We start from the raw sequence: 9791 nt of genomic DNA, 5'->3' as shown, positions 1-9791 counted from the left end.
GGCACCTCCCCTGGTAGGCTCACTTACCAGCTGTGTCAGGAAGTTGTCTTCCACACACTCCAGGAACCTCCTAGACTGCTTCCTCTCTGCCATGTTGTATTTCCAGCAGATGTCCGGGAAGTTGAAGTCCCCCACGAGAACAAGGGCCAGTGATTGAGAGACTTCTGCCAGCCACTTGTAGAACGCTTCATCCACCTCTTCATCCTGGTTGGGTGGTCTATAACAGACTCCCAGCAGGACTTCTGCCTCGTCGGCCTTCCCCCTCATCCTTACCCATAAACACTCGACCGTATCATCATCACAATTGTTGAGCTCTAGACAATCAAAACACTCCCTAACATACAGTGCCACCCCACCGCCTCTCCTTCCTCGCCTGTCCCTTCTGAAGAGTTTATAGTTGTCCATTGCAGCACTCCAGTCGTGGGAGTCACCTCACCATGTTTCTGTGATGGCGACTAAGTCATAGCTATCCCGCTGCACTATGGCTTCCAGCTCCTCCTGTTTGCTGCCCATGCTGCGTGCACTGGTGTAGATGCACTTGAGCTGGGCTATCAATTTCACCCCCAGCATCGGCATGCCACCCCTAGGCTCATCTCTAGTGAGCCTGGTTTTATCCCCTTCCCCCTTTGAACCTAGTTTAAAGCCCTCTCAATGAGCCCTGCCAGTTTATGAGCGATGATCCTTTTCCCCCTGTGAGACAGCTGAACTCCATCTGTCGCCAGCAGTCCCGGTGCCGTGTAATACACTCCAACTAGTATCAAAGAGCTCTTTGCTATGTTCATATGTCTCATTTAACAAGAAGATGAGAGAATGTCACCTACTGGAAAATGAAGCCCTCCTTGTCTTAACACTGGTCCTTAGGATCATAAAATGTTACTACGCTTAGCTTGATCCTAAGTCTGTAATTCTGATCAAAGCCTTCTCATTAACCGCTTTGCCAGACTGGAAGCTCTTTGGGATCAGGTCAACTCTTCTTTTGTTTCTTCAGCCACTGGTAAGGTTGGGAGTTAAAAGCCAGGTCTCTTCATCATTCCGGTAATGCGAAGAACAAATAGTACTAAAAAGCATGTCCTAAAAGACATGGTGACTAGATGTGGGTCACAATAAATAATGGGCGTATCCTGGCACATGTTGAAGTTGAAAACTCTGCTTAAGGCAAACAAACAGAAATCTTGAAAAGACTTTGCCAGGAATTTGATTTGAACAGAAACAGCAGGATTTGTTTCTTATTGTTTTCCATTTTCATGGAAGTACTGTGTTATGCTGAAAATGAAAATGAAATTAAACTCTATTAAAACTTATCTCCCCTAAACCAAACAAAAAACCCTTTAATGTTTTCTCTATGAGCAGGCATGAAGAATGTAGCCCTTAGCAGCCCTATGAAGCATTTGACAATATGCTTAAAATATAAATGAAGAAAAGGTGATATGGAAAGGTAAAGCTTATTCATGAAGCCATGGCCAATTGTTCAATAATTCATGTGTATCTTATCATTACAAGCTGAATATGCATGAAAAGCAGTGTTGTTTGTTTAGGACAAAATGTATGCACAGAACTGATGATGCTGAGGGCTTTGTGTATGGCAGCAGTGGTTATAAAGTGCTGAAAAGTGTTGACAATGCCACCTATATATTTTAAATCTGTATTTAAATGTAAAGTTTGGGTAAGCTTTTGGAAGTGGTAGGTAATACCATAGCTATGAAACCATAAACATTTGAGGTAGATGTTAGCTTACCTTCCAGAGTTCCACTGTGTCCAACATTTTGAAAACGGGTCTGTGCTTTAGGGTGCTTAAATAAGGTTTTTGGTTCAGAGTTTTAAAAATTCCTTTGTCTTCACTCTGCATGTCTCATAGATTTTCTTTTTTTTTTAAATGAAAACTGTGGGTTCTGGTAGACTATAAAGATGACCCCATTCAAAGATTTTGGATACTCATTTTTGGGCAAAATATTGAAAATTATTAAATATTTCATTTTGACAGTACAACAAATGAAACATAGCCATTTGTGTTTTAAAAAGAGGTACCATTTGAATTTTACTTCAGTTTTATTTAAAATAGAAAAATTAAAGCTGGAAAGAAAAATGGGAATATTTTGTTTTGAGTTGACAGAGATTTTAAATTTTTATCCAAAACCATTATTTTACTTCTAATTTGCTAAAGAAAATAAAGAAAACTTACATTTTGTTTAAAATCAGTTTTATTCTCCCCATTTTTACTTCAGTGAGTGAACTGAAAAAATCTTTTAAACTGTTCTAGCTCTAGATTCCTTTCCTTATAGAAAGGAAAAGAAAATGTCACACTGAACCTGGAAAAACTGAAAGTACTTAAAAAACAATTTATCTACATCCAATCTTGTAAAGAAATAAAAAAAAAAAAAGAATGAATAATTATTCATTTTAAATTGTTTCTGTTTTGTCCTTTTTTCAAGGAAATGTTGAGTGGCTTTTTTAAATTCTGTGTGCTTTGTTTATTATGAAGAGAAATGACAGATTCTTAATTTTGTAGTGGGTCTTAATCTTTGTGCAGAACAAAAGTATTTAGCAGCCAAGATTATAATTAATTACAGTATTGCTGTACAAACATGTAGCTAGATTTAGTCCCTACCCTTCAATTTTGCAATCTGAATAGGTGAGATAGAGGGAAGACAAAAAGAAGTAAGAGTCTTACTAGCCTCCTGTATTTAGAGTAAGAAATGTTAACATGAGCTGCCCAAATTTACAGAGAGTTTTCTGATAAGCAGTTGAGTCCAGATTTCCCAAATCCCAATTCTGTAGTTTAAATACAAGGTCTTTCTTATTCTGCTTGAATCCTGTATTCATGAAGATATTTTCCACATGGGTATTTTTTGTATAAATTCTGAAACATCTTGTCAAATAAAGCAAAATAAAAAAACCTGTTGATATTGCTACACTTTTTGGGGAGATGAATTATTAAACTTGGCTTTAGTCCTTAAGAAAATGTTTGCTTGAGGTACCATTGCAGTTATTTCTTTCTTTTAGAACTTTTTGTATCTTTTAAGGTAAAGATGCCATTCGAAACCCAACTCTTCTTAGCTGTGAAAAGGTATGGGTGGCGGGAAAAGGATTTGTTGCCAGCTCAACAGAACTGTGAGGACCAAAGCAACAACAACAACAACACAGCAGTTTTGCCTTAGTTGTTTTCCTCCCCCCTCCCCCGCCCCGCAGTACACATCTGGGAAACGGAGGGATGTTAAGTGAAAACCCTTTCACTGTGTGAAAGGCCAGCCCTCCAGTTCTCGCCCTTGCAGGAAAACATTTCACATTTCATCTGTTCAGGAATGAAATGTAAAATGTGCCAGTATCTCAGAAGCGGATGATACACTGCATTCGACTATTGGAAAACAAGGATGCCCCAACTGGTCTCAGGATCATTTCTGTAGTTCTTATTTCCTCTGTATTTTTAATATTTGTAATTTAGGAGGAGATAGAATTCAGTTCTATTCACTGATAATAGTGTCATGCGTGGCTGCGGGACTCAGTCTGATTAGCCTCTAAATTACCACATATAGGACAGAAATCTCAAATGCTGTTGCATATATGCCAGAGAACCAATTCCTTAGCTTTCCTGTTATGTCTTTTAGTAGCACACATGTTTGGATTCTTTGTCAATATATAATCCATATTAGTTTGAGCCTGCAATATTATGTGTTAGTAGCCTATTTGTTCTAAATATGCCCATGCAGTCAATGATTACCATCTACTTTCTCTTCTCCTTTTGTTTTTCCCTATGGAAAAGCACATTTTCTACCAAGGCTTTAGTAGCCCAGGTAATGGTCTCCAAATGTCACAGATACAGCAGGTTAGTCATTTTTTCTAGAGCAAAAATAGTTATGATAATGGGAAAAGCTGGAACTTCTTTTATACAGGTCACAAACAAATAAAACACCACCCCAACAACAACAACAAAAAAAAACCAAAGCCAGTCTAAAACAGGTAACTTTTTTCCTGGGACAGAAGCATTTCTTGTTATGCCATGAAGAAATTCTAGCTGAGAATAAGGGCAACTTAATGGAAAATAAGGAGTTGTTAAAAAAAAAAAAAAGCCTGTGTACAAACTGCTACTAATAGAGTGTATTACTTTGTTACCTCATAAAATCAAGTTTGCATGCATGATTAGCAGGTTAAACTTTGATTCTACTCAATTTCTCTCTCCCCATGTTTCCCCATGAATAGATAATGTAATTGATGCTTTGCCCCTAGGCTTCAAATGCCCGACTGCCTTAGTGGAATGCCAGACATGTTTAAATTCATGTTATTGGCTCTTTTCACCTTGTGGACCTGTAAAATATGTATCAAGGCTAGAACTGACAGAAATGCAGCAGCTGGCTATAAGTTAGATGTGCCAGAAAATTGCGGTATTATCCATTCTGATGAAAGTAGTTATGAAAAGCAATCATGTTAACTAAATATGAACTAAGTAACAAGATTAGGGTTTAATTAGAAAATTAAAGTAAGTGGAAACCTGTTTATTATTCTGTTGATTTCCTTACACCATCCCAAGTATTGCTTCCATGAATATTTTTAGATAATGGACTAATATAAAATGTTGTTACTATCTTGGGAAAAAGTGATAAAATAAGTGAGGTGTGGGGAGAGAAAAAGACTTTAGTCTCCAGTCAAATTAGCTTGTGCCATTAAATTACAGATGCCGATTTCCATTTAAGTATAAAATAATGGAAACAGAATCACACATTTGCTGCCTCTGTGGGTTGTCTACACAGCTATCATTCAGCCTTGTGGATCTCAACTCTCATCTGAGCATAAGCCACAGTAACCTTCTCCGCTGGGAGACTTTTGTTTCTGGAGTTTTACCCAGTGCAGGGCTAGCCTGCCTGTTTTCACTTGTGGGGCACATCTAACATCACTGCAAATAGCCAGGTTACTCTGCCTGGGTCATAACTAGAGAGGTTGATGCCATATTCTTTCTGAAATATAATGTCCTTTCACATATATATCTTTTAAGAATTGAGATTGATGATATTAGAACTGGAACCCATGTTAATAGAGATTTTAGCTTGAAGCTTTCAGATAAAAAACTAGTAATAGAGAGATTCTGAAAAAGAATAGTCACTGGGTAATACACCAAGATAGATATTCATGTGCTGATTTGGAAAACCATATATGAAACCCAATGAAAACTATTCATAGCTTTCCTGTCTCTTCAACTTTGGCATCTCAAAACTATACCAAGTGTGATAATTCACACAATCACTGAAAGAGCTGTGTCAGAGGACAGAGCTAAACAGGCTCTGGACTTCAGAAAGATCTAGACACCAGGAAAAACTGGCTGCCAGAGTGAAGCAGATCACGAAGCCTCTGGCATTTCAAGAGTGCCACAAAAGTTATTAGCAACATGCTATATTGCAAAGAGTTATATGTGTAACAGGTTTTTTTTGTTGATTGTTTTTTTGTTTAAAGCAGAGTCCATTGTGTTATTGTTCAACTTTACAACTCTTTGCAGGTTCTAACAAATTGGGAAGTTATATCTTATTGTAACTCCTGTCTTCTCACTCCCTCTACAGAATAAAAAAATGAGACTGCATCTATCTTTTTTATTACCCTCCCCAGTCCAAAATCATTCACAACTAAAACAGAAACCAAACTTTTTCTTAAAGAAATGTCTTTTGAAATTAAGGCAATGACAACAGACTTCTGTTGTACCATGCCGTGTTAAGCAGGCACACCAAATAAATTCAGCTTCAGTTTCTCTGAAGGCTGTTAAGTTGTTTTACTGGCACCTGTCTGAATTTCAATGTCATGCTACAAAACACTCCCTTCTAACATGACATTTGTGCAGCTCTAACTCTGGTAACAAACGGGTATTCTTAACTGGGGATCTGAAAGTGCAGGTAAACATCTAGTGTGGCCTTTTTCCTATTTGAACTAATATGTTACTGATTTATTATTCAAGAAGAACTGCATTATTATGAGCTACAGTGCTGTTTACCAGGAGGAGCCCCGTGTACTGGAGTACAGACCATTGCCACTTCAGTTAAAGGCTCTGTTCCTTCTGATGGCAGCAATAGTGGAGTATTACCCAGAAATGAATACCAATCACCGGGTGAAAATACACCGCATGCTGCATGCTTTGTCTGTCTCACAATTTTTTTTTTACTGATCATTATTTTGATTTATCAATTAATTTATACAGAGGTAAAGTTGCAATGATTGTCCAAAGGCATATTGGAAACGGATGTGCATGAAGAAGACTTTTACTAGAGTTGTAAGAATATGTTTTAGTAAATTCAGCCTTTGTTTGGTAAACACCGGGAAATAAGAAGAAGAACCTAAAAAACCATGACAGCTAGATGAAATCTAACATTTTAGAACTTCAGTTTGTGAGAAAAAAATTCACTCACAGCTTAAATACATCTGGTTGATTAAAATTCTGAACCATCCTTTCAAAACAGGGATCATATTCATAAATCTGAAACATAATCCCAGGAGTGCAACCTATTGCAGGATAAACTTTTTCCAGAATGTTTCTGTCCTCTCTGATATGTACCATCTGAATAAATAGAGAAGTCATTCAAACATTTGGGTCCAGCAGAATTTTCACTCCCAATGAAATATGGTACAAAATCAAGGAAAGAATAATGGTGGTGAAATAAGGTTTTTTTTAAGATCATTTGAGATGAAAGTAGCTTGTGGTTTTTTATTTCATTTTCCTTTCCTCCTTTTCTTAATAGAACAAAGTATGTAGCATCTGAAGCTTCTGCTATAAAGTTATCGAGTTTCACAATGTGGGCAGCTTGCAGAAGATGAGGGGGAGAGTTGGAAAGGAAGCATCCTTTCACATGCGTGAATGGGAATCAAATCACTTCAGTGCAGTTCTGTGATTGCACAGTGAAATTTAATATCAGCTAGCAACTACACAGTTATTTAAAGCAGAAAAAGAAAATATGTCTTTTTACTACTGAAGATAGGTTTGTTAAACTTCATATGAAATAGTGCATCCAATTTTGGGTGCCACAATGAGAAAGATAGTGACCAGCTAGAGCAAGTTCAGGGGAGGCCACTGGTGGGCTTGGAGCACTTGCCTTGTGAGGAAAGGCTGGGGAGCTGGGCTTGTTCAGCCTGGAGCAGAGATGGCTTTGGGGGACTTAACAGCAGTCCCCAGTGCCTACGGGGAGGTCACTGAGGAGACAGAGATGGGCTCTTCATAGTGGTGCAGGGTGGGAGGGCAAGAGACAGTGGTCATAAGCGGAAATATGGGGAGTTCTGGCTGGACATATGGAGAGAAAAATCACAATGAGATTAGTTAACTGCTGGCACAGGTTGCCCAGAGACAATGTGCAATCTCCCTCCTTGGAGGTTTCGAAGACTTAACTGGAAAAAGCCCTGAGACACCTGCTCTGATGTCAGTTTACCCAGCTTTGAGTGGGAGGCTGGACTAGAGACCTCCCGCGATCCCTTCCAGCCCCAATTATTCAGTTGATTCTGTGGTTCTGCCTAAAAAAATCAGCCTGAACGTTCTGCTGTGAATATTTATGGGTGGCATACACACAGACTGGTGAACTATAGAGCTGAGGCACAAGATTAACATATCTTAAAAGATAAGAATTTTATTTCAGAATGAGAGAGGTGGACACATTTTGTCATTGTCATTTGTAATTCTTATAATCTCCCTTAATAAGAAGACAATGCAACACAACTGCTGTATTCATCCAGAATATTTACAACTACAAAATCAGTTATACTTTCAAATTCAAGTGGAATCTTTGAATTTGGCACTCTTCTGTTCTATATGATTAATAAACTACTTACAAATTATTCAGCCGAAGAAGCATCAAAACAAAATTAAAACTCTCTAGGCCTCCTAAATAACAAAGAAGAATGAAGAACAATCTGAAAGTGTTCTGAGATGCAAGTTCTCTTCTAAGGCTTTGTTCAAACCCTATCTCTGCCTCTTTCTGCCTCTTAAAATGTGTGTCTCTAGCTGCCTAGGGTTTTTTCTCAGATTCCCAATCCTTCTTTATCTCCCTTCATTCGCCCAAGTTACTGTCAATAATTCCAAACTTTGCAAGACCACTTCAATTTTCAAGAGACCCAAATGGGATATACAATGCTTTTCCTGGGCTCCCACAGTACCATCCCAGTCAGAAATACAATAAAATTTCTTTAAATGCACTAACAGTTCATGGTAGAGTGTGCATTACAAAGAAACACTTAGAGCACAAGGTATTTCAAATTAAGTAGCTTCCCATGGCTTCCCTATCTTGCTGAAAAAAATTCTGTGTACCTTCAAGGAGAGAAGTTATGAAGACTAAGGGGGCAGAGGCTGCTTGGGAGCAGTTGTGTGAAAAAACTGAGAAGCAGCCTACAATCGAAGAGCAGTGGAAGCCTGCCAGAGGGCGGGCAGCAATGGCTTAAGTGTAAGATGAAGAATAAGGCAGCCTGGATGAAGTAAGCCAGCAGGGAATGGGTTTATTTCAAATTTCTGTAAATTAAACAATATTCCTGTAATTAAAACAAACTGGATCCCCATTACAAAGAATATCACCCTGGAACAGTGATGACTGAACACACAGATGTGTACCAGGGAGAATAGTTCTATTATTATATTAAAACTGTTCTTGTTTCTGGTAGTGCTGCACAATTAACCTTTTTATCCTCTTCTTACCTGCTTCATTGGTTCTGATCACTCGTGATGGTGCACTTGGGTCTCCAGTCCCAATTTTGTTTGTTGCTACAACTCTGAACTCATACTCCACCCAAGGGTTCAGTTCGACAGCCATAGCAGACTCCATGTCACCACTTATCACATCAGGAACTGCAGACAGTAAAGAAATGTATAGGTCACTCAGAAATCTGAAGCTCAGATGCAGTGTCTCAATGGCAAGCGGACTTTGTGATACAACACGGCCATTAGAAATTATAGACATCAAGGATCTATTATGTCAGAAATCACAGCTAGGTTTTTGGCACTGTGGTACTCCTGAAAAGACACAGATTGAAGGATATAGGGGAGAGCTTTCTGCTTATTCACAGATGCATCATGGCAGGTGTCTTTGTGTTGTCCTTTCAGAGCTGTTGCTAAGTAACGTGAAAGGAATGAAAAAAGAAAAAAAAAGATCAGTGCTTTTAATTTATCATTGTTCTCTTAAGAGTATCTGTTCCTGCAGTTGCCGGTGGTTATTACTGTGATGAGCAGGAGTTTTGAACAGTCTATTTGTGCTGTTTGAAAGTTTTTCTCACCTGTTTTTACAGTCTGCCAGCCAAGAGAAAATGGACTGCGTGCTTGCAGGTTGTAGAGGGAGATAGGGCTGTGATTGTCTGCCCCAGGACTCCAGGAGAGTGTTGCTGTGGTGTCTGTAATTTCCTCCACTATTACAACCCCTGGGGGACCAGGAGGACCTAGAAATAAAGTGGAATAATCGAACAGATAACACCATCATCGTAGATGAGCAGCAATAATACAGGAGATGCATTCTGTAGGGACACGGTGGAGTTCAATATCCATGAAATACAAGGGTTAAAATGCATACTACTTCATCACGGAGATACCTCATTTCCATGATTTCTGCTGGAAAGTTGTGATTGTTTCTACTCTTTAAATGTTGCGTGGGTGAGTATCAATTAACTTGTCAGAGTGACAGTGGAAGAACTAGAAATAGAAACATTAAAAAAAAAAATCCTCTGTTATAATTGTTCTGAACCTAGAATTAAACGAAAAAAAGAGCGACTTTAAGAAGCATTCAGGCTAGACTGAACAGTCGCAATCACATCTTCTCTTTGTGTGAGACTTGTCAGCACGCAAGACAAATAGT

General features: G+C 38.6%; 1 protein-coding gene across 1 annotated transcript in view; it reads right to left on the bottom strand.

Annotated features, from left to right (window-relative positions):
• Nucleotides 1–9791, bottom strand: part of CNTN5 (contactin 5) — a 284657-nt gene that overhangs the window by 40521 nt on the left and 234345 nt on the right. The window contains exons 15-16 of the mRNA XM_009334878.1: nucleotides 9220–9378; nucleotides 8645–8794 (exon numbers count right to left, since the gene is read on the bottom strand). Of these exons, the coding sequence (XP_009333153.1) occupies nucleotides 8645–8794; nucleotides 9220–9378 (309 nt within the window). The remainder of the gene's footprint in view (nucleotides 1–8644; nucleotides 8795–9219; nucleotides 9379–9791) is intronic.

This window comes from Pygoscelis adeliae, unplaced genomic scaffold (genome assembly GCF_000699105.1).
Source record: "Pygoscelis adeliae isolate BGI_AS28 unplaced genomic scaffold, ASM69910v1 Scaffold141, whole genome shotgun sequence".
NCBI lineage: Eukaryota > Metazoa > Chordata > Aves > Sphenisciformes > Spheniscidae > Pygoscelis > Pygoscelis adeliae.
The sequence above is the reverse complement of the archived record's forward strand: the minus strand, read 5'-3'. Positions and strand labels throughout refer to the sequence as shown.